At 45.9% G+C, this 24,567-nt stretch overlaps 1 protein-coding gene across 4 annotated transcripts in view; it reads left to right on the top strand.

The window, feature by feature from the left end:
- spats2 (spermatogenesis associated serine rich 2) overlaps positions 1-24,567 on the top strand; it is a 172,787-nt gene that overhangs the window by 144,954 nt on the left and 3,266 nt on the right. For all 4 annotated transcript variants that reach the window (XM_072493893.1, XM_072493891.1, XM_072493890.1 and 1 more), the window contains exons 9-12: positions 73-131; positions 11,352-11,461; positions 19,944-20,046; positions 22,867-23,072. In XM_072493893.1, the coding sequence (XP_072349994.1) occupies positions 73-131; positions 11,352-11,461; positions 19,944-20,046; positions 22,867-23,072 (478 nt within the window). The remainder of the gene's footprint in view (positions 1-72; positions 132-11,351; positions 11,462-19,943; positions 20,047-22,866; positions 23,073-24,567) is intronic.

The following is a 24,567-nucleotide window of genomic DNA, read 5'->3' as shown; positions in this document are numbered from 1 at the left end:
TTTCATCCCAGTGAGACATCACGTTGATAATTGTGGAAACCACCAAATAAACCTTTCTTGCTTTCATTGCAGTTTTATGGACCGGGAGGTGGCACTTTTGGGAGAAATGGATAAAGTCAAAGCAGCAGCGTGTAAGTATCCAACTGTTTTACAGTCGATAATAAGATCCTGTTTTAGGAGCTATTGTTGTGGCAGTTTATGGAGTGCTCAGTTGTGTTTTTAGTCTATTAAACTCCATCAAGGTCTCTAATGTAGTGATAAATAATGGGACAGAAAACCACACTCCAAATTTGCTGATAACACAAAGATAGGCAGTATTGTAAAGAGTAAATGGAAGTGTAAAATTACAAAAATTGATAGATTAAGTGAAAGGGCAGAACTGTGGCAAATAGAGTTCAATATCGGCAAATGTGAAGTCTTCTACCTTGGACCTCAAAAAGGATAGAACAGGGTACTTTATTTTCCAAGGAGCAATTTAGCGTGGCCAATCCACCTACCCTGCACATCTTTGGGTTGTGGGGGCAAGACCCAATAAACACGGGGAGGTAAGTTCTGTAGTATGTTTGCTTGATATGTTTGTTTTGTTCTGTTCTTTTCTCTTTCTCTTTTCTGTTACGGGGTGGGGGCGGGTTGTTGGAAAAACTTTGAATAAACATATTTTTAAAAATAAAAATAAACACGGGGAGGTTGTGCAAACTCCACACGGACAGTGACCCGGGGCCGGTTAACCCACTGCGCCACCGTGCCGCCCCCAAACAGGATGAGTGAAGAAATTCCTCCTCTCAGTCCTAAATGGGCAACTTTTTATACTGCGACTGTGCCTCCTGCTTCTCGACACACGCGCGCACACAAATACACACACCCACACAGCTGCAATTATCCTGTCGAGCCCGAGACAAATGTATGTTTCAATGGGACCACCTCTCATTCTTCTGAAGTCTAGAGAATACAGGCCCAGTCTCCATAATCTGTCCTCATAAGGCAATCCCACCATCCCAGGGATTAGTCTGGTGAACCTTCATCCCTCCATGGCAAGTATATCCTTCCTTAGATAAGGAGACCAAAACTCTACACGCCACTCTAAGTACGGTCTCACTGGACTAGAATACAGTGGGGTAGAAGCCATGCCTCAGCTATACAAAGCCCTGTTAAGACCACATCTGGTGGATTGTGAGCAGTTCTAGACGTCATACCTTAGAAAATATTACATTGATCTTGGATGGAGCGCAACATATTCCAAGTTGACTTCCGGTGGCGCCCTTGAGGAAGCAGGTCGCAGGTCAGATCGCTCCCGCCCGCGATGGGCAAACGGACCTGTTCCAAAGGACTTTTTCAGGACCTGGCGACCTGAATTGGTGGAGTGGACGATAGGGAAGAGGTTTTCCCCCCGGGGTATGGACAGCTGGACCAGAAGTGGTCGAGTGGAGCGGCAAGGATCAAAGCAGGAGCAGCGCGGACCCCAGGCCGGGCGGCGAAGCATGGCGGACGGCAGGGACCAGGAAGCGGAGGCTCACTGGCCAAGAGAGCAACAGATGGAATTCTTCAGGAATTGCTTCGCCGAACTGAAGAGGGACACGTTGGACCCAATGAGAGCGGTAATGGACCGAATGGTCAAGGTGCAGGCGGTCCAAGAGAGGGAGGTCGAGGGGAAGCTCTCCAGCCAGGCGGACATGGTGGCGGTGGAGGAGCTGAACTCTCGCCAGAGGAGGATGCAGGAGCAGCTTGAAGAGCTGGGGAACAGAGCCAGGAGGCAGAACCTGAGGATCGTGGGCCTCCCCGAGGGCTGTGAGGAATCGGATGTGGGTGCATACGTGATGGGTATGCTCGAGGCGCTGATGGGACCGGAGGCCTTCCCTCGACCCCTGGAGTTGGATGGGGCGCATAGAGCCCCCGCAAGGAAGCCCAGGACGGGCGACCGACCGAGCGCCTTGGTGGTCCGCTTCCACCAGCTGGCTGACAGGGAACGTGTGCTGCGATGGGCCAAGGTGGAGAGGAGCATCAGATGGGAGAACTGTGAGGTGCGCATTTACCAGGACCTGGGAACGGAGCTGGCCAAGAGGCGTGCAGGATTCATCAAGGTAAAGGCAGCCCTCTACAAAAAGGAGGTGAGGTTTGGAATGCTGTATCCTGCGAAGTTTTGGGTAACGTTTGAGAGGGGGGGGGGGGCGCAGGGGAGAAGTAGAGCAGAGGAGATTTAAGTGGGCAAGGGGGGGGGGGGTGACCAGGGATCCCCCGGGGGGGAGAAAGTCGCTTGCAGACTCTCTGGGAACAGCACAGGAAACCGACAGCAGCGGCACCCGAGGTGGGGGGGGGTTAGAGCCACATTAGTTTAGTTGAACACTGGTGGTATGGGCAAACAGAGCTGACAGGGGAAGTGCCTTATTAACATGTTTATTCTTTCCCACTGTTCGTTTTCACTATGTTAAGGCTCTTTGCATAGGGCCTCTTTTCTCTCTGTAAATGTTACAAATTTGTTTTCAATAAAAAATTTCCACAAAAAAAACATATTCCAAGTTTATACCTGGACTTCCGAGGCTTAAATTGCAAGGAGCGATTATCCAAAGTGGGGTCATGTTCTTTGGAATTTTGATAGTTTTTTTTTTTGTTTTGTTTTTTCATTTTAATTAAATATTTTATTGAAAATTTTTGGTCAACCAACACAGTACATTGTGCATCCTTTACACAATATTATAACAACACAAATAACAATGACCTATTCTATAAACAAAAAATGAATAAATAATAAATAACAAAAATGAAAACTAGCCCTAATTGGCAACTGCCTTGTCACAAGTAACACTCTCCAAAAATATAATTTAACAGTCCAATATATAATTATCTGTCGCAACGACCTATACATACTATACAGTATATATTAACAACCCTGAGAGTCCTTCTGGTTCCTCCTCCCCCCCCCCCGATCCTGGGCTGCTGCTGCTGCCTTCTTTTTCCCATTCCGTCTATCTTTCTGCGAGGTATTCGACGAACGGTTGCCACCGCCTGGTGAACCCTTGAGCCGACCCCCTTAGGACGAACTTAATCCGCTCTAGCTTTATAAACCCCGCCATGTCATTTATCCAGGTCGCCACCCCCGGGGGCTTGGCTTCTTTCCACATTAGCAATATCCTGCGCCGGGCTACTAGGGACGCAAAGGCCAAAACATCGGCCTCTCTCGCCTCCTGCACTCCCGGCTCTTGTGCAACCCCAAATATAGCCAACCCCCAGCTTGGTTCGACCCGGACTCCTACTACTTTTGAAAGCACCTTTGTCACCCCCATCCAAAACCCCTGTAGTGCCGGGCATGACCAAAACATATGGGTATGATTCGCTGGGCTTCTCGAGCACCTCGCACACCTATCCTCCACCCCAAAAAATTTACTGAGCCGTGCTCCAGTCATATGTGCCCTGTGTAATACCTTAAACTGAATCAGGCTTAGCCTGGCACACGAGGACGACGAGTTTACCCTGCTTCGGGCATCTGCCCACAGCCCCTCCTCGATCTCCTCCCCCAGCTCTTCTTCCCATTTCCCTTTTAGTTCATCTACCATAGTCTCCCCTTCGTCCCTCATTTCCCTATACATATCTGACACCTTACCATCCCCCACCCATGTCTTTGAGATCACTCGGTCCTGCACCTCTTGTGTCGAGAGCTGCGGGAATTCCCTCACCTGTTGCCTCGCAAAAGCCCTCAGTTGCATATACCTGAATGCATTCCCTTGGGGCAACCCATATTTCTCGGTCAGCGCTCCCAGACTCGCGAACTTCCCATCCACAAACAGATCTTTCAGTTGCGTTATTCCTGCTCTTTGCCACATTCCATATCCCCCATCCATTCCCCCCGGGGCAAACCTATGGTTGTTTCTTATCGGGGACCCCCCCAAGGCTCCAGTCTTTCCCCTATGCCGTCTCCACTGTCCCCAAATCTTCAGTGTAGCCACCACCACCGGGCTTGTGGTGTAGTTCCTCGGTGAGAACGGCAATGGGGCTGTCACCATAGCCTGTAGGCTAGTCCCCCTACAGGACGCCCTCTCTAATCTCTTCCACGCCGCTCCCTCCTCCTCTCCCATCCACTTACTCACCATTGAAATATTAGCGGCCCAATAATACTCACTTAGGCTCGGTAGTGCCAGCCCCCCCCCTATCCCTGCTACGCTGTAAGAATCCCTTCCTCACTCTCGGGGTCTTCCCGGCCCACACAAAACCCATGATGCTCTTTTCAATCCTTTTTAAAAAAGCCTTCGTGATCACCACCGGGAGGCACTGAAACACAAAGAGGAATCTCGGGAGGACCACCATCTTAACCGCCTGCACCCTCCCTGCCATTGACAGGGATACCATATCCCATCTCTTGAAATCCTCCTCCATCTGTTCCACCAACCGCGTTAAATTTAACCTATGCAATGTGCCCCAATTCTTAGCTATCTGGATCCCCAGGTAACGAAAGTCCCTTGTTACCTTCCTCAACGGTAGGTCCTCTATTTCTCTACTCTGCTCCCCTGGATGCACCACAAACAACTCACTTTTCCCCATGTTCAATTTATACCCTGAAAAATCCCCAAACTCCCCAAGTATCCGCATTATTTCTGGCATCCCCTCCGCCGGGTCCGCCACGTATAATAGCAAATTGTCCGCATACAAAGATACCCGGTGCTCTTCTCCTCCCCTAAGTACTCCCCTCCACTTCTTGGAACCCCTCAACGCTATCGCCAGGGGCTCAATCGCCAGTGCAAACAATAATGGGGACAGAGGGCATCCCTGCCTTGTCCCTCTATGGAGCCGAAAATATACAGATCCCCGTCCATTCGTGACCACGCTCGCCACTGGGGCCATATACAACAGCTGCACCCATCTAACATACCCCTCTCCAAAACCAAATCTCCTCAACACCTCCCACAAATAATCCCACTCCACTCTATCAAATGCTTTCTCGGCATCCATCGCCACTACTATCTCCGTTTCTCCCTCTGGTGGGGCCATCATCATTACCCCTAACAACCTCCGTATATTCGTGTTCAGCTGTCTCCCCTTCACAAACCCAGTTTGGTCCTCGTGGACCACCCCCGGGACACATTCCTCTATTCTCATTGCCATTACCTTGGCCAGGACCTTGGCATCTACATTTAGGAGGGAAATAGGTCTATAGGACCCGCATTGTAGCGGGTCCTTTTCCTTCTTTAAGAGAAGCGATATCGTTGCTTCAGACATAGTCGGGGGCAGTTGTCCCCTTTCCTTTGCCTCATTAAAGGTCCTCGTCAGTACCGGGGCGAGCAAGTCCACATATTTTCTATAGAATTCGACTGGGAATCCATCCGGTCCCGGGGCCTTTCCCGCCTGCATGCTCCTAATTCCTTTCACCACTTCTTCTACCTCGATCTGTGCTCCCAGTCCCACCCTTTCCTGCTCTTCCACCTTGGGAAATTCCAGCTGATCCAAGAAGCCCATCATTCTCTCCCTCCCATCCGGGGGTTGAGCTTCATATAATTTTTTATAAAATGTCTTGAACACTCCATTCACTCTCTCCGCTCCCCGCTCCATCTCTCCTTCCTCATCCCTCACTCCCCCTATTTCCCTCGCTGCTCCCCTTTTCCTCAATTGGTGTGCCAGCAACCTGCTCGCCTTCTCCCCATATTCGTACTGTACACCCTGTGCCTTCCTCCATTGTGCCTCTGCAGTGCCTGTAGTCAGCAAGTCAAATTGTACATGTAGCCTTTGCCTTTCCCTGTACAGTCCCTCCTCCGGTGCTTCCGCATATTGTCTGTCCACCCTCAAAAGTTCTTGCAGCAACCGCTCCCGTTCCTTACTCTCCTGCTTCCCTTTATGTGCCCTTATTGATATCAGCTCCCCTCTAACCACCGCCTTCAACGCCTCCCAGACCACTCCCACCTGGACCTCCCCATTATCATTGAGTTCCAAGTACTTTTCAATGCACCCCCTCACCCTTAGACACACCCCCTCATCTGCCATTAGTCCCATGTCCATTCTCCAGGGTGGGCGCCCTCCTGTTTCCTCCCCTATCTCCAAGTCCACCCAGTGTGGAGCGTGATCCGAAATGGCTATAGCCGTATACTCCGTTCCCCTCACCTTCGGGATCAATGCCCTACCCAGCACAAAAAAGTCTATTCGCGAGTAGACTTTATGGACATAGGAGAAAAACGAGAACTCCTTACTCCTAGGTCTGCTAAATCTCCACGGGTCTACACCTCCCATCTGCTCCATAAAATCTTTAAGTACCTTGGCTGCTGCCGGCCTCCTTCCAGTCCTGGACTTCGACCTATCCAGCCCTGGTTCCAACACCGTATTAAAATCTCCCCCCATTATCAGCTTTCCCATCTCTAGGTCCGGAATGCGTCCTAGCATCCGCCTCATAAAATTGGCATCATCCCAGTTCGGGGCATATACGTTTACCAAAACCACCGTCTCCCCCTGTAGTTTGCCACTCACCATCACGTATCTGCCCCCGTTATCCGCCACTATAGTCTTTGCCTCGAACATTACCCGCTTCCCCACTAATATAGCCACCCCCCTGTTTTTCGCATCTAGCCCCGAATGGAACACCTGCCCCACCCATCCTTTGCGTAGCCTAACCTGGTCTATCAGTTTCAGGTGCGTTTCCTGTAACATAACCACATCTGCCTTAAGTTTCTTAAGGTGTGCGAGTACCCGTGCCCTCTTTATCGGCCCGTTCAGCCCTCTCACGTTCCACGTGATCAGCCGAGTTGAGGGCTTCCTACCCCCCCCCCCCCCCCCCCTTGTCGATTAGCCATCACCTTTTCCCAGCTCCTCACCCGGTTCCCACGCAGCTGTATCTCCCCCAGGCGGTGCCCCCCCCCCGCCCATCCTCTCCCATACCAGCTCCCCCCTCTCCCCAGCAGCAGCAACCCAGTAATTCCCCCCTCCCACCCCCCCCCCCCGCTAGGCTAGATCCCCCGCTAGCGTAATTACTCCCCCCCATGTTGCTCCCAGAAGTCAGCAAACTCTGGCTGACCTCGGCTTCCCCCCGTGACCTCGGCTCGCACCGTGCGACGCCCCCTCCTTCCTGCTTCTCTATTCCCGCCATGATTATCATAGCGCGGGAACCAAGCCCGCGCTTCTCCCTTGGCCCCACCCCCAATGGCCAACGCCCCATCTCCTCCACCTCCCCTCCTCCCCCCATCACCACCTGTGGGAGAGAGAAAAGTTACCACATCGCAGGATTAGTACATAAAACCCCTCTTTGCCCCCCACATTCGCCCCCCCACTTTGTTCGAATGTTCTTTTTAATAACCCGCTCATTCCAGTTTTTCTTCCACAATAAAAGTCCACGCTTCATCCGCCGTCTCAAAGTAGTGGGGCCTCCCTCGATATGTGACCCACAGTCTTGCCGGTTGCAGCATTCCAAATTTTATCTTCTTTTTATGAAGCACCGCCTTGGCCCGATTAAAGCTCGCCCTCCTTCTCGCCACCTCCGCACTCCAGTCTTGATAAACGCGGATCACCGCGTTCTCCCATTTACTGCTCCGAGTTTTCTTCGCCCATCTAAGGACCATTTCTCTATCCTTAAAACTGAGGAATCGCACCACTATGGCTCTGGGAATTTCCCCTGCTCTCGGTCCTCGCGCCATCACTCGGTATGCTCCCTCCACCTCCAACGGACCCGCCGGGGCCTCCGCTCCCATTAACGAGTGCAGCATCGTGCTCACATATGCCCCGACGTCCGCTCCCTCCACACCTTCAGGAAGACAAAGTTTTCAGGTTGTTCCTCCTTGCGTTGTTTTCCAGTGCCTCCAACCTTTCCACACATCGTTTCTGATGTGCCTCCTGCGTCTCCGTCTTCACCACCAGGCCCTGTATATCGTCCTCATTCTCCGCTGCCTTTGCCTTCACGACCCGAAGCTCCCGCTCCTGGGTCTTTTGTTCCTCCTTTAGCCCTTCAATCGCCTGTAATATCGGGGCCAACAGCTCTTTCTTCATTTCCTTTTTGATCTCTTCCACACAGCATTTCAAGAACTCTTGTTGTTCAGGGCCCCATGTTAAACTGCCACCTTCCGACGCCATCTTGGTTTTTGCTTGCCTTCCTTGCCGCTGTTCTAAAGGATCCACTGCAATCTGGCCACTTTCTCCTCCTTTTTCCATCCGTATCCAGGGGGGATTCCCTTCTGGTTTACCGCACAGTGTTTTTAGCCGTCAAAATTGCCGTTGGGGCTCCTATCAAGAGCCCAAAAGTCCGTTTCACCGGGAGCTGCCGAAACGTGCGACTCAGCTGGTCATCGCCGCACCCGGCACCTCGAATTTTGATAGTTAAGGAATGATTTGACTGAAGTTTTCAAGTTATTAAAGAGAACAGTTAGGGTAGAGAGAGAGAAAAACTCTTTCTGCTGTTTCGGGAGTCTGAGGGACATAATTAGAGCCAGATTTTTTAGGAGTGAAATTAGGAAAAGCTTCTGCACACAAAAGGGTGGTAGAAGTTTGGAACTATTCCGCAAATGGCAATTGATGCTGGATTAATTGTTTTTAAATCTGTTAAATTAAAGTTCCTAAACAAAAGTTACTAAACAATATGGGGCAACTGTGGGTATATGGGAGTTGGGCCGCAGGTCTGTCATGAACTCTCAGAACAGTCAAGGAGCTAAATAAACTGCTCCTGTTCCTTTGAAACACCTGGATGTGTTTGTCCCCTTTTCAAGTGGATCCAAACTGGTTTCCGAAGGCATATGCCCGGTGAGTCTGGGTGGTGCATGCTGAAGTGTACTGAAGACATTTCCCGTTTAATCCCTTATTGTGTCTGGATCTAAGTATGGCTACTTATTCTAGTATTTATAGACATATTCTTTATTAATAACTGAACATTATTTTCAAAGTGTTGCCTATCTTAGCTAATTTAGAACTTTAAAAAACTAGATTAATGTTTGCTGCTTTGAAGTTTAGTGGAAGTGTGACGAAGGATTGACAGGCTAGGTCTCTTATCATGGTGGGCAGTAGAAAAGAAGGCTGAGGTGTTTAAAATTCTGAAATGGTTTGGTTGAGTGGCTGCGAAGAGAATATTTCCTCTTCTGTGGAAGAGCATCACTGGAGACCATCAAAATAAAATGTCACCAAGAAATCCAATCAGAAATTCAGAAGAAACGTCTTCACCCAGAGCGTGGTGAGACTGCAGAACTCTTTACCAGAGGCAGTGGTTGAAGCGAATAGTACAGATGTATTTAAGAGGAAGCACAAGCATATGAGAGAGAAGGCAATAGAGGGTTACAATGGTAGATTTAGATGAGAAAAAACGAGAGGAGAAACACCAGCATGGAGTGGTTGGGCTGAATGGCCTGTTTCTGTGTCACACAGCCATGTAATCTTAGCACAGTGGGCTAAACAGCTGGCTTGTAATGCAGAACAAGGCCAGCAGTGCGGGTTCAAGTCCCGTACCGGCCTCCCCGAACAGGCGCCGGAAGGTGGTGACTAGGGGCTTTTCACAGTAACTTAATTGAAGCCTACTTGTGACAATAAGCGATTATCATTATCTTATGTAATGTAATTTCATAGACTCCCTACAGTACAGAAGAAGGCCATTTGGCCAATCTAGTCTGCACTGGCCTTCTGAAAAGCCCCACCCTATCCCCGTAACCCAGTAACCGCATCTAACCCTTTTTGGACACTAAGGGGCAATTTATCATGGCCAATCCACCTAATCTGCACATCTTTGGACTGTGGGAGGAAACCTGAGCGCCCGGAGGAAACCCACACACACACGGGGAGAAAGTGCAAACTCCACACAGACAGTCACCCAAGGTCGGAATTGAATCTGGGTCCCTGGAGGCAGCAGTGTAAGGCAGCTGTGCTAACATCGTGTCGCCCTACCAGACTGAATCATAGTCTCACTGGAGTGATTTGAATTCAGTTCTGCTTAATGGCAGACTTTGGGTTCTTGACTAAGCCACCAGATGGTGCACTCATCTCAGGGAAAACATCATGCATCTGGATGAAACTGCTAAATTAGGTTACAGGTAAATTAGTTCCAAGTTTCTGAAGAAGGTTTAAATTAAGCTTTCAAAGAAACTTAAACTACTTTTAAATTTATTGACACCCACTGATGGGTCGAAAACATACTGACCTTTTGAGATTTTACATTGGGCTGGTTGCATCACCAAGAGTAACCTGAGCATTGTTCTGCATTTCAAGCTGATTTTAAAAACATGTTCATGCTATGAGTTGATATTTCAATGCCATATTAAAGTATGTTCATCTTTAATATAACATTTTCTGAATCACTCCCTTTGAATTTATATGGTAAGTTGTCAAATCACTGCAAATTAGTAGCTTGTGTATTAGTTGCAATGAATATAGAACCAAATAGATTGCACACTGACCTTTAAAAGAAACAGTCGAGATAATTAACAGCTTTATGATTGGCATGCATTGTACCTCAAAGGGTTTGTCCGTGCTCTGTGGAGCAAAAAGTAATTATTAATTCAAATACCACTATCTGTGATGTTAACTGTGCTAATTGTTACCTAAACAATTGGATTTTTAAACAATTAGGCAAAATATAACTGAAGCTACCCATAATCCTACCCATGGATTTTAATAAATAATTTCTATAACTGTTTCCTTATGAACATAGCCCTAGGTTGACTCCCTTCCTGAAGCATGATTCACTTTGGGTTTTGCAATTTTTGTTGCCCCTTGCCTTGCTATTCTAATCAGTCTCCCTTGGCGAGTTCTGGATTTTATGTTCATTATTAATACTGTCAATGCTGCCATTAACATGAGATTTAAGTCGGTATAAGGTGGCACGGTAGCATAGTGGTTAGCACTATGGCTTCACAGCGGCAGGGTCCCGGGTTCGATTACCGGCTTGGGTCACTGTCTGTGCGGAGTCTGCACGTTCTCCCCGTGTCTGCGTGGATTTCCTCTGGGTGCTCCGGTTTCCTCCCACAAGTCCCGAAAGACGTGCTGTTTTATTGATTTGAAAATTAAACTGCTTTTGGTTTTCCTCTGATCAAGAGAACAGGTAGGTGAATAGCCACCTCATCAGTTAATACCCCCAATGAACTGCCTGCTAGGAGGTGGGTCTTTAGTAGGTGTTTTTCCAGGATTTAATTGGTATCTGTGAAGAGTTCAATTGAATACATATTACACAGGTTGACTAAAGTTTTGAGGTGGACTTACACCCCTAGCCAGATTAAGAACTCCTTTACAAAAAATAAATTTGCAGTTAACTTCTGACCTATTTTGTGAAGGAATGTTTTGGATTATGCAAGTGAACAGATATGGCAAATTGGAATTCTCGTTCAAAACCGAATTGTGTGTGAAATAGGCTTTTTCAGAGTTGACTGTACAAGGCTGTACTGAATGATGTCCAATTGCTCCCGCTTGCTTTTCAGTGGATATCCTGGACAGTCGCCAGAAGAGAGCTGAAGCATTGAAGAGAATGACGGACAATGCAGTCCGCATGTCTGAGGAACAGCTCGTGGAGCTGAGAGCGGATATTAAGGTAAAATTGTTGCCGTTGAAATATTGTTGAAGCATGAAGCACTTTTAAAAACATGAGTTTGATTGTTCCTTGAGTGTTCATTATCATTTTTGGCCTTAAATTTATTACCCTTCAACCAGTGACCACTTGTAACATTTACAACTTGGTTTGAAATCCTAAAAGTCAAAACAGAAATCCTAAAACTCATACAACAGAAGAACTGCCCAAGTCTGTCACCTTTTCAACATTTGAACTCTATTTGTAAAGCAATTTCTGTTTGGAACTTTACAAAAAGTGTGTTTTAGTAGTTCAATTGAGTTCATATCAACTGCAGTAATGCCTCTAACTTGGGGTAAATATTTTGCAGCATGCCATCTTCAACATTTATTTTTATTCCATAACATTTGAAGAATATTGACGTTAGTGCTGAATATCCATCCTGATGGAGAAATTGACCTGTGCTTTAAGTTTTGTAATAATTATTCACTGGGTTTCTGTTCTGTTCTTGAGCTTTCTACCTTCTTTCTTTCCACCTTCCAGTGTTAAATCTTGATATGACATTCCTTAGTTGAGCAGGCATCTACACTGTCAAATATTTACAAGAAACTTACAAGGTACTGCGAGGCCGGGATAGAGTGGACGTGGAGAGGATGTTTCCACTCGGAGGAAATACTTGTCGGAGGAAACCAGAGCACCTGGAGAAAATCGCAAAGGAAATAAAATTCTGATGGGAGATTGGGCAGCATAGTGGTGAGCACTGCTGCCTCACAGCGCCAGGGTCCCAGGTTCAATTCCGGCCTTGGGTGACTCTCTGTGTGGAGTTTGCACGTTCTCCCCGTGTCTGCGTGGGTTTCCCCCGGGTGCTCCGGTTTCCTCCCACAGTGCAAAAATGTGATGGTTAGTTGGATTGGCAGTGATAAAATTGTCCCTTAGATCAGAGGTTATGTAGGGTTACGGAGATTGCTCTTTCAGAGGGTCGGTGCAGTCTCAATGGGCCGAATGGCCTCCTTCTGCGCTGTAGGGATTCTATGATATGTACAGGCCCCCCTGCCAGTAGTCAGGATATGGGGCAGAAAATAAATCAGGATATAGAAAATGTATATAAGAACGGCGATATTACAATAATCATGGGGGACTTCAATATGCACCTGGACTGGGAAAATTGGGTTGGTAGTGGATCCCAAGAAAAGGAATTTGTGGAATGTCTACGAGATGGCATTTTAGGGCAGCTTATGGTAGAGCCCACGAGGGAACAGACAATTCTGGATTTGGTGATGTGTAATGAGGCAGACTTGATTAGGGAACTTAAGGTTAAGGAACCTTCGGGGGCAGTGACCACAATATGATAGAATTTACCCTGCAGTTTGAGGGGAAGAAGCTGGAATCAGATGTAACGGTATTACAATTGAATAAAGGCAACTACAAAGACATGAGGAAGGAGCTGGCAAGAGTTGATTGGAAAAGGAGCCGAGCAGGGAAGACAGTGGAATGGCAAATTTTGGGGGTTATTCGGGAGGCACAATAGAAATTCAACCCAAGGAGGAGGAACCCGACTAAGGGGAGGATGAGGCAACCATGGCTAACGAGGAAAGTCGAGAACAGCATAAAAGCAAAAGAAAAAGCATGCAAAGTGGCGAGTATTAGTGGGAAGCTAGAGGATTGGGACGCCTTTAAAAGCAAGCAAAGGACAACTAAAAACGCAATAAGAGGGAAGAGGATGAAATATGAGTGTAAGTTAGCTCGTAATATAAAAGAAGATAGGAAGAGATATTTTCGATATATAAAAGGCAAGAGAGGGGTAAGAATGGACATTGGGCCACAGGAAAATGAGGCTGGAGAAGTAGTAATGAGGAACAAAGAAATAGAAGAGGAACTGAATAGTTGCATCAGTCTTCACAGTGGAAGACAGCAGTGGCATACCAGAACTTCAAAAGAGTCAGGGGACAGAGGTGGGTGTAGTGGCCATGCCTAAGGAGAAGGCTCTGGGGAAACTGAAAGGTCTGAAAAGACCGGATGGACTACACCCCAGGGTTCTGAAGGAGATAGCTGAGGAGATTGTGGAGGCATTGGTGGTGTTCTTTCAGGAATCATTGGAGTCTGCGACGGTCCCAGAGGACTGGAAAATGGCTAAGTTAACACCCTGTTTAAGAAGGGAGGGAGGCAGAAGATGGGAAATTATAGGCCGGTTAGCCTGACTTCGGTCATTGGTAAGATTTTAGAGTATTATTAAAGATGAGATTGCGGAGTACTTGGAAGTGCATGGTAAAATAGGACTGAGTCAGCACGGCTTCATCAAGGGGAGGTGATGTCTGACAAATCTGTTAGAATTCTTTTGAGGAGGTAACGAGGAAGTCGGACAAAGGAGAGCCAATGGACATGATCTATTTGGATTTCCGAAGCATTGGACAAGGTGCCGTGCAGAAGGCTGTTAAATAAGAAAAGAACCCATGGTGTTAAGGGTAAGACCCTGGCATGGATACAGAATTAGCTGACTGGCAGAAAGCAGAGAGTGGGAATAAAGGGGTCTTCTTCAGGATGGCAGCCGGTGACTAATGGTGTTCCGCAGGGGTCAGTGTTGGGACCACAACTATTCACTATGACATTAACAATCTGGAAGACGGATCCAAGGGCGTTGTTGCTAAGTTTGCGAATGATACAAAGATATGTAGAGGGACAGGTAGTGGGGAGACTGCAGAAGGACTTGGACAGGCTAGGAAAGTGGGCAAAGAATTGGCAGATGGAATACAATATGGAAACTTTATGCACTTTGGTCGGAAGAACAGAGGCATAGACTATTTTCTAAATGGGAAAAGCCGAGGAAATCTGAAACACAAAGGGACTTAGGAGTTCTAGTTCAGGATTCTCTTACAGTTAGCATATGCAGGTTCAGGCGGCAGTTAGAAAGACAAATGCAATGTTAGCATTCATGTCGAGAGGGCCAGAATACAGGACCAGGGATGTACTTCTGAGGCTGTATAAGGCTCTGGTCAGACCCCATTTGGAGTATTGTGAGCAGTTTTGGGCCCCGTATCTAAGGAAGGATGTGCTGGCCTTGGAAAGGGTCCAGAGGAGGTTCACAAGAATGATCTCTGGAATGAAGAACTTGTCGTATGAGGAACGGTTGAGGACTCTGGGTCTGTACTCGTTGGAGTTTAGAAGGTTGAGGGGGGATCTTATTGAAACTTACAGGATACAGAGGCCAGTGGATGTGTAGAGGATGTTTCCACTTGTAGGAAAAACTAGAAGCAGAGGACACAACCTCAGACTAAAGGGACGATCCTTTAAAACAGAGATGAGGAGGAATTTCTTCAGCCAGAGGGTGGTGAATCTGTGGAACTCTTTGCCGCAGAAGGCTGTGGAGGCCAAATCACTGAGTGTCTTTAAGACAGAGATAGATAGGTTCTTGATTAATAAGGGGATCAGGGGTTATGGGGAGAAGGCAGGAGAATGGGGATGAGAAAATATCAGCCATGATTGAATGACGGAGCAGACTCGATGGACCGAGTGGCCTAATTCTGCTCCTATGTCTTATGGTCTTGCATTGCCTGAGCTCTCAGCAGCCATTTTTAAATTTGTTTCTGGGACATTTTGAATTTGAACTGTTAATTACATTTGGAAGACATGCTGGGCTACGGAAAAAATGCCTCGCGCGCCAGATCTTGGGCAAGCCTGTAATATTTTATTGAAAACATAACCACAGGGCGGTATGCTGGCTCATTCGTTAGTACTGCTGCCTCACGGCGCTGAGGACCCAGGTTCAATCCCGGCTCTGGGTCACTGTCCGTGTGGAGTTTGCACATTCTCCCCATGTCTGCGTGGGTTTCACCCCCACAACCCAAAGATGTGCAGGGGAGGTGGATTGGCCACGCTAAATTGCCCCTCAATTGGACAAAAAAAAGAATTAGGTACTCTAAATTTATATATTTTTTAAAAATCACAGCTCTTCTTGTGAATAGCTCCCCATGTGAGGAATTGCAAATGTAAATTCTGATCCTATTGCTTAATTAATTTTTAATCCCTATTTATTTAATATTGATGTCAAACAACAAGTCCTGGCTTATTTTTAATTAACTTCTGGAAGTTGAAACGTGATTCAAAATGTAGATGATACACAAGTGAGATCACTTGATGTCGGTTTGTTTGTTTTTTTCCTGGTTTATTCTGCAATAGATTTCCTGAATAATTGCATTTTTCCCTTGTGTGTACATCAGGAAAACCATTATCATGCAACAACCTTGTTGGTCCAAAATTGCATTTTCTTAGTATTACAAGATTGATCTGAACTTTTGAAATGTCCCTACCACATGTTTCTATCTAATGCAATCTTGCTTCAGTGGTAGTGCTCTCACTTCCAAGCACTCGAACCCCATTCTCGTACGTGAGCACATAATCTAGATGGATGTTTGAATGAAGCACTGAGAGTGCTACTATCTCTGAGGTAGTGTACTTCAGATGACCACCTGTCAGTTCAAGTGAATTTTAAGAGTCTACAGCGCTTTTTGAAGAGTAGCAAGTGTTTTCCCGACAACTAAGACCATTTAACTATTAATAGTTTTCATTGCTGTTTGTGGGACCTTACTGTGCGCAAAATGGCTGCTGCATTTGTCTATATGGCAACTATGACTATTCTTCAAAGAACCTCATTATCTGCAAAGCACTTCTGAAGTTCTGAAAAACATGGTAAAGCACTGTACTTCTTGAAATGAATAACTGTCATTTTTGACTTTGATAAATTGTGCTTTTTATTCATTCATGGAATGTAGGCATGGCTGCCTAGGCCAGCATTTATTGCCCATCCCTACTTGCCCTTTAGAAGGTGGTGGAGGGCTGCCTTCTTGAACCATAAGTCTGTGACGAAGGTGCTCTCAGTGCTGGTGGAGTACAGAATTTTGCACCAGTGAAGATGAAGGAACAGCGATATATTTCCAAGTCAGATGGTGTGAGACTTGCAGGTGGTGGTGTTCCCATATGCCTGCTGCCCCTGTCCTTCTCGGTGGAGATTGTGGGTTTGGAACCCAGCATAAATGTTGTCGACTTCTTGCTGCATGCGGGCATCAACTGCTTCGTTATCTGAGGAGTTGTGAATGGAACTGCAATCATTAGGAAACACCCCCCTTTCAACCTTATAATGGAGGGGAGGTCATAGATGAAGTAGCTGAAGTTGGCCTAGGATACTAGCCTGAGGAATTATTGTAGTGGTGACCTGATCGCCTTGAACAATCACAACCAGAATGGTTCCAGGGACTTCAGTTATATGGATAGTTTGGAGAAGTGTGGGTTTTTTTCTCATAGAAGGGGTTGAGAGGAGATTTGATTGAGGTATTTTTAATAAGGCTCAGAGTTCAAAGTAAGCAAAAGTAAACATTTATTTTACAACAGTTATATACATAAGTACCTCACCAGGTACTCTCTCTTGTCGGTCGGTTCCAGACTGTCCGGCCTTTTATACAAGTACAGGTAAGCTACCCCACCCCTAGCGGGGAGTTCTCGTACTCCAGGAGCACGGGGAAAACAATCATCCCACACGGGGGACTGGATTCTCCGATTTTCAGGCTATGTCCTGATGCCGGCGTGGGAATGGTGGCGTTTTACGACTGAATATTTGGCGCAAAACGGCCACCGATTCTCCATTTGGCTGGGGGCTAGCATGCCGGCACCGTCGGGCACCCGGCTCTAGCTGCCGATACGGCCGGAGAATTGCCGGGTCCATGACCGCACATGCGCACGGCGGCGGCTGCGCACGGACCCAGCCCTTAAAATAGTGTGCCCCCCCCCCCCCCACCCATTTGGCCGGCTCGCGACCCCCGGACCACCCCCCAACAGGGCCCCCAGCCCCTGCCAAAGTGCCCCCCTGCCAGTGGATCGGCCCTCTCCCGACAGTGGCGGCGCAGAACTGAGTCCGCAGCTGCCACACCGAGTTCCCGACAAGTAATAGCACTCGCAACCGACGCCGTCGAGAACTTGGCCAGTCAGGGGCGGGCCTCAGGCAACGTCCTGAGGTTGTCGATACGGCATGTGCTGTACTCCTAGAGTACGCCGCTTTGGAGGGGGCGGAACATCGCGAAAGCGGCGCTGCCCCCGATTTCGGCGCAAACTTTGATTCTCCGGCCGATCGCCAAACACAATTTCGGCATCGCCGACTGGAGAATCCAGTCCCATATGTCCCATGCTGATTATTACAGTATTCAGAATCATGGTGGGGGTGGGTCTGGACAGAGTAGATAGAGAGATCTTCTTTGTGCAAGGTATGACTCCAATCTGGAGAATTTTCTCCGTGATTCCCATTGATCTCAATTTTGTTAGGGCTCCATATTGCTACTATCACCTCACTCCTGGAATTCAGCTCTTTAGTCTGGATCCAATTGGTCCTAGTTGAGCAAACTGCGCACCAGTGAGTAGCTGTTGGTAAGTGCCACTTGATAGCACTGTTGATGACTTTGCTGATGATTGAGAGTATTCGAATGGGGCGTTAATTGGCCGAATTGGATTTGTTCTACTTCGTGCGGCAGGCGTGGTTGGATGCTAGTGTACTGGAACAGCTTGGATAGAGGTGCAGCTACTTCAACACCACAGCCAGGATGGTGCCGAGAGACATAGCCTTTGCTGTATCCAGTGATTTTGTCAATTTCCTGATATCACATGGACTGAATTGAACTGGCTGAAGACTGGGATTTGTGATGTTGATCTCCGGAGGAAGCAGAGATGCATCATCCACTTGGTACTTCTGGCTGAAAATGGTTCCAAATACTTCAACCTTGTCTTTTTGCATTTCTGTGCTGCTTCCCCCAACCCCCATCATTGAAGATGAGGATGTTTGTGGAGCCGTCTCCTCCATGCTTTGGACCTCCGTTCTGCTAATCTTAACACACAGTTCGCCTTTTCTTCTAATGTCGCCATTTTCAATCTGTTTCAGCAACTGCGATAAAGCTTTCAAAAAAAGTATCATTAAAAAAACTTTGAATTATGCTTTCCAGTTTGTTCGTAACTTTTTAAGGTTACACACCCTGTATAGGCCAGAACGGGTAAATGAATATAAATTTCCCAGTTGACATGGTGGGATTTGAACTCCTATGATACAAGCAAAATACATTACATCGAACATTAGGGGGGTTGGGGGGAGGGGGTGTGTTAATGGTGACTATGGGTGATTCCTGGTTCCTCTTTGTCATTTGTTTATGTGAACATGCGGGCTGATGTCTGGGGTTTGGTGGGAGGATGGGATCGTTGTTATTGATATGGGGATTGACATTACATTCGTTACTGATTATTGTTTATTGTTAGGTGTAAATTTGGGAGAAAATGTGAAAACGGAGAATAAGAATTTTTTTTTTGGAAAATATAAGCAAAATACTACATATTCTGGAAATCTCAGATAAAGACAGAAAATACTGGAATCACTCCAAAGGTGGGGAGCAACTGTGGAGAGAAACAGTGTTGACATTAATTTCAGGTCGATGACCTTTCATCAGAACTTTAAAGTGTCATCAACCTGAAAATGTAACCTCCACAGTTGCTGCCTGACCTGTTGAGTATTTATTACTGGGTCATCAGTCCAGGCCTGATTCCTGGTTCAGTGATATAATGCAAGAAATCAGTGCTGAGGAAATTAATGTTTTTCCACTTTTTCTAAATCAGCTACTCCATTTACAGTATGGAACAGGTGTGATCCATCGCCTCTGCTTCAATCTCTGAATCCCAAACTTGGATAACTATTTCCTCTGTAGCGATGCAGCATCTGTTCTCAAGAGAGCCGTTGTTGAGGCTTGTGAATGAGAATTTTGTGTGCACCTTTTGCTGTGGAGACAATCGAGGAATTGGGCTGAGTGCCCAAATTGATTTCATATAGAATAGGGGGAAAAGGGGGGGTGTTTTTATTTCTAGTTCCTTGTCTTTTCAGATGTTAAGAAATATTGTGCTTCCAATTTGTGCTCAATGTCCAGGATACTTTCCATTATATAATGTTTTTATTTCATTTTTGGAAGAGCATTTTGTGGAGTAAGGTTACAGGAATATGGCTGGTATATTCAATTAAACATTGATTGGAGTTCAGAAATGTGAGATTTCATTTTAGTACCTTAAAGGTCTGCAATGTATTGGCCTTGAAGTTAAGCCTTGGGATGATGCCGAACAACCCCATTTATTTAAAATGAACCTGTGCTGCTAGAATAACCAAAAATTGAATTTCAGGTGAATGTGCTAAGAATTTTGTGCAATTATCCCATGGCGTTATTTCAGGGCCATATACCGAGGATGATTGTCTTATATTGTTCAGAATTAATACATTGTCCATAATTTTTTGATATTTACATTTACTGAGACAAAATGATCCCAAATGTATTTGATAGATACACAATGCACTATTTGTCACAAATTGCACAGCTGTCTACAAATCCAAATTGCCAGTTCCAGAACTAGGAATCATGATTATTGTATAATTTAAAAAGCTAAGCTACCATATACCTGGACTTCATCTGCAAGAGTTATTTTTTTAAATGTATTTTAGCACTTTGTTAGTGAACGAAAATATGATGAAGACCTGGGGCGATGTGCACAGTTCACCTGTGATGTGGAAGAACTCAAAGCGGGTATCCAAGCCTTTGGACAAGGTAAGCTGAGGCTTGGTCATGTAACATTAGTAGAAAAGTTTGACTTTTAAGTCGGCCTTGCAGGTGGGGCACTGTGCATTTTCTAATTCAGATAATGGCTGCTGCACAAATTGGAATGTGTAATTGGGATTAGTCTCGTGTATCTGATTTCTGTGGCTTCAGAGTGGGGTCATAGGTGTAGGCCAGCTATTTTCATTAAGAGAAGAACAATATGTGTAGTTATATTTTGTGTTTCCAATGTAAAATGCCACGTCGTTTATTGAATCTGAAGGAGACATTTGGTCAATGGAAAGTGTTGGCTGCTGAATTTTGCGACAAGTCAGTACTTAAGTCAGCGTAGTATAACTTAATGTTTCAGCAAGATTTGTGTTGTGCTTGCTGTGCTGAAAATAATTTTGGAGACAATCTCTTTTGCCGGCTGTCAGCCTTCATGCTTGCCTAGTGTCCTACTGCAGATTAACTATCTGCATAGATCGCCATAAATTTGCTGCCCAGTGCTGCCACCTGCCAAGTCCAATGTTAAGTGCTGATGCTGCAATATAATATTTCTAAGGTACCATTTTAATTGTGTTTATGTAATATTTTAACATGCGTTGCAAACTATAGCTTACAAAATTGAATAACAAGTAGTCACCCTGGGGAGGCAGTGGGACATTTGCTTTTCATTACCTGGTGATGGAGATCGCAGGGAACTTCTGAAGGAGACAAAATTGCATTGTATGCAGTCATATTTAGACGTTTCTGAAGGGGATGCGTGCAATTGAGCAGCCTCAGAATGGCAATGCCCAATGTGGATCGGCGGTTCCTGGCATGATTCACCAGGACTCTGGGCATTCTGCCTCCTTTTTGCACCCTATCTTCTGCATCACATACTCTGTCAAGTACAATTTACATGAACAATCTCTACAATATAACTCCCCTTAAAAGTATTGAGCAATTACATGTTACTGGGTGCAATTTCATCGCAAGCCAGCATAGTAAGCCACTTGATCGCACAGCTGCGCACAAATTCCGCGCGTGCGCAGAAAAGACTTGCGCAACATTCTGGAGCAACTTCAGGAGCAAACGTGAAGAGCAGGAAGCTTTCAAATCCTGTACTGATTTTTGTGAACAAGTGGACAGGATCCAACAAATGCTGATTGATAGTTGCAGCGTATTTAATTGTTACTTCAGTAACTGAGTTTTGCTGAGAAAGAAAGGGTCCCTTAATAGCATTTTACTGCACTGTGTAAGAAGACTTTCCCATGACTAAGTTCATACACTTTGTTGCATTGAGTTAATGAAGTCAGTTAACAATGTGTTGTTAAAAAAAAAATAAAGCAGAAGGAACATCTAACTGACACTCACTTTAATTTATCTTTTATTATCAGTGCTTTCACAGGAAGTCTCAACCACACGAATTTGGGGTTATTGTGTGGGACCAGTATGCAAACATTGAGATTCTCTCGAAAGTGTGACCCAGTACAAAATAGTATAGTCAAAGAAAAGCCTTGAAATACTGAAGTCTTGCATCACAAAAAATAAATCCATAGCAATGCTGACAAACCAGGTCAAGCACAAAACTATTCCAAACAAATTTATTCCATTCTTGTTTCATTAAATTTTCCTTAATTTAAGATGCCTACTAAAATAATTTGAGTATTATTCTAGTTTAGCAGTAGCTTTCTTGGCTCGAAAGTCAGCAGACTGTTGGTTCATCTCCAATGTAGGACTTGAGACCATTATTCAAGCTGATTTGTCAATGCATTACTAGGATCATGTTGCATTGTTGGATTCCACCAAAAATTGTGATTGGATGTTGAGTATCTGTGAGCATATCTGCTCACTCAGGCACCTGTAAAAGATGCTGTTTGAAGAAGAGGAGGAAGTTCTAGTATCCTAACCAACATTCCTACTTCACACCAACAAAAACAGTGGTCATAACCTCATGCTGTGCATGAAACAGCTGCTGTGAATTGCAGGGAATCATTTGGATGCCAAGTGCTTGAAACATCCTGGGCCCATGATTAGGTGCAACATAAATGCAAGTTTTTTTTCTCGTTTACCAGCCAAGAGTCACCATATCATGCAGTTACATATCTGCAGAGGAGGATACTTTCAGAGCTTTCTCAGTGACTGAAAAAGAGCTGGCCAGGCAGAGCCTTCAATTTCATGCCGTTTTGTTTCCATATACCAGCAATTGATAATAAGTCCACAGCTCAATAAACACTGAACACTGCATGACCCCCACTGACAATTGACATTTAAGTATAACTCACTAACCTAGTAATCATAGAATCCCGACAGTGCAGGAGGAAGCCATTCAGCCCATCAAGTCTGCACCAACCCTCCAAAAGAGCATCCATCTAGGCCCACGTCCCTGCTCTATCCCCATAACCCCACCTAGTGTTTTTTGAGCGCTACGGGGCAATTTACCAAGGCCAATCCACCTAACGTGCACATCTTTGGACTGTGGGAAGAAACTGGAGCACCTGAAGGAAACCCACGCACACACGGGGAGAAAGTGCAAACTCCACAAATTGAACCTGGGTCATTGACACTGTGAGGCAGCAGTGCTAACCACTGTCCCACAGTGTCTTCCATTTGTTTACTCTAAACTTTTCAAATTGGGCACTCTTAACATGTAATGTTGCTTGCCTGTCTGATGTTCTGAATAATTTGCCTTTACCTCTGCCATGTTTTACCTGGAGGAAGGGGGAAGGATTATCTGTGTTACACATCTGATTTGTGGACTGCCCCCTTCGAAAGGCTATTCCAAAGTAACGTAATCCTGCTTTTCCATTGTCTTTTATGTTTTTATTTTCCCTCTGTTTTATGCAGTGTCTCATCCCAAGAACAATTACTCTGCCAGGTCAAGGTGCAGCTCTGTATCGTCTATGTCTGTGACAAGTCGGAGTGATGTTTCAGCTCTTGACTGTGCTTCAGACCCCAGCCTTACAAAATCAGTGAAGAAGAATCCGTGTTCTGGAGACACTACCACAGCTACAGCTAACTCTGCAAACCAAACTTGCCAATCAAATCGACCGGTATGAGCAGTTAATGTTCCCTTTACACACCAAAGAAAATAGTATTTGTAATCAAGTAATTCTATTCTTGTTCTGATTAATACATTGATGTGAATAAAACTCAAATTACATTTTGTGCATGAAAAGTACTTGACATTGGGTAATGTTACCAAGTGTTGATTAGGTATGTTCCCCAGGGCAGCACGGTGATGCAGTGGTTAGCACTGCTGCCTCATGGCGCCGTGGCCCCAGGTTCAATCCCGGCTCTGGGTCACTGTCCGTGTGGAGTTTGCACATTCTCCCCGTGTTTGCGTGGGTCTCACCCCCACAACCCAAAGATGTGCAGGGTAGGTGGATTGGCCACGATAAATTGCCCCTTAATTGGAAAAAAATGAATTGGGTACTCTAAATATTGAAAAAAAAAGAAAAGGTATGTTCACCTGTTTGACATCCCCGGAACAACTTGAAGTGAACTGCTTCCCACCAGTGGAGTCAATCCGGACAATGCTTGTGGGCTTCCTAATGGTAGATTTAGAGAGGCTAAGGAAGATATTTGTCAGTCTTGGTAGGATGCATGATTGTGGAGGGGATCCCTCAATTTAAAATGTGAACTGCTTTCTTTTAAAAAAATGACAATACTTTACCTGTAACTATTGAAGTTTATGTGCAATGATCCTGAATAGACTAAAACTTTATGTAGCCCGCCTACCCCACCCATTCCTCTTTTCAACGGTTTCTATCTTTGCGTGCTAGAGCATAGTATATAGTTGCCCACACTAGATGCCAGTCACCTTTGTAAATTCCTTGTCTGCCTTGCTTGTTTACCCAGCTCCCCCTCATCTTCAACTCCTCCACTGTTGTCAAATTAGAAGACTGCTTAGTCGACATCTAGTACTGGAAGAGCAGAAACTTTCTCCATTGAAAACCGCATTGGGAAGCCTGAAGCCATTGTTTTTGGTCCCCACCCCAAACTGCCTTCTCTAGCTACTGAATGAATCTGTCTCCATGGCAACAGTCTGGGATTAAGCCAGTCAGTTTGCGACCTTTGTGTCACATTTGATCCCAATGTCAGCTTGAATACTGCCCATTCCCACCTCCATTTAATCACCCAACTTTGCTCCCGAGGCCTTCAATACCTCTAGACCCAACTATTCCAAATCATTCCTGACTGGTCTCTCGCACTCCACCCTCTAAACTTGTGGTCATCCTGTGCTTGTCTTAACTCATACAAGGTCCTTTTTCTCTATCACCCCTATGCTCTCTGGACTACATTGGCGCCTGATCAAGCAAACCTAAATTTTTTAATTCTCATCCTTGTTTTCAAATCCCTTCATGGCCTCCCCTCCCAATTTTTGTAATCTCCTCCAGCCCCACAACCCTCAGATATTCTGTGCTCCTTAACCCTGGGACCCCTTATGCATCCGCGATTTTAATCACTCCACATTGGTGGCTGTGCTTCCAGTTGTCTAGGCCCCAACTCTGAAATTCCCTCCCTAAATCTCGCCCTTTCTCTCTC

The sequence above is a fragment of the Scyliorhinus torazame genome, chromosome X (genome assembly GCF_047496885.1).
Source record: "Scyliorhinus torazame isolate Kashiwa2021f chromosome X, sScyTor2.1, whole genome shotgun sequence".
In the NCBI taxonomy this organism is placed as follows: Eukaryota; Metazoa; Chordata; class Chondrichthyes; order Carcharhiniformes; family Scyliorhinidae; genus Scyliorhinus; species Scyliorhinus torazame.
Note: the sequence above shows the minus strand (reverse complement) of the source record. Positions and strands in the feature narration are given on the sequence as shown.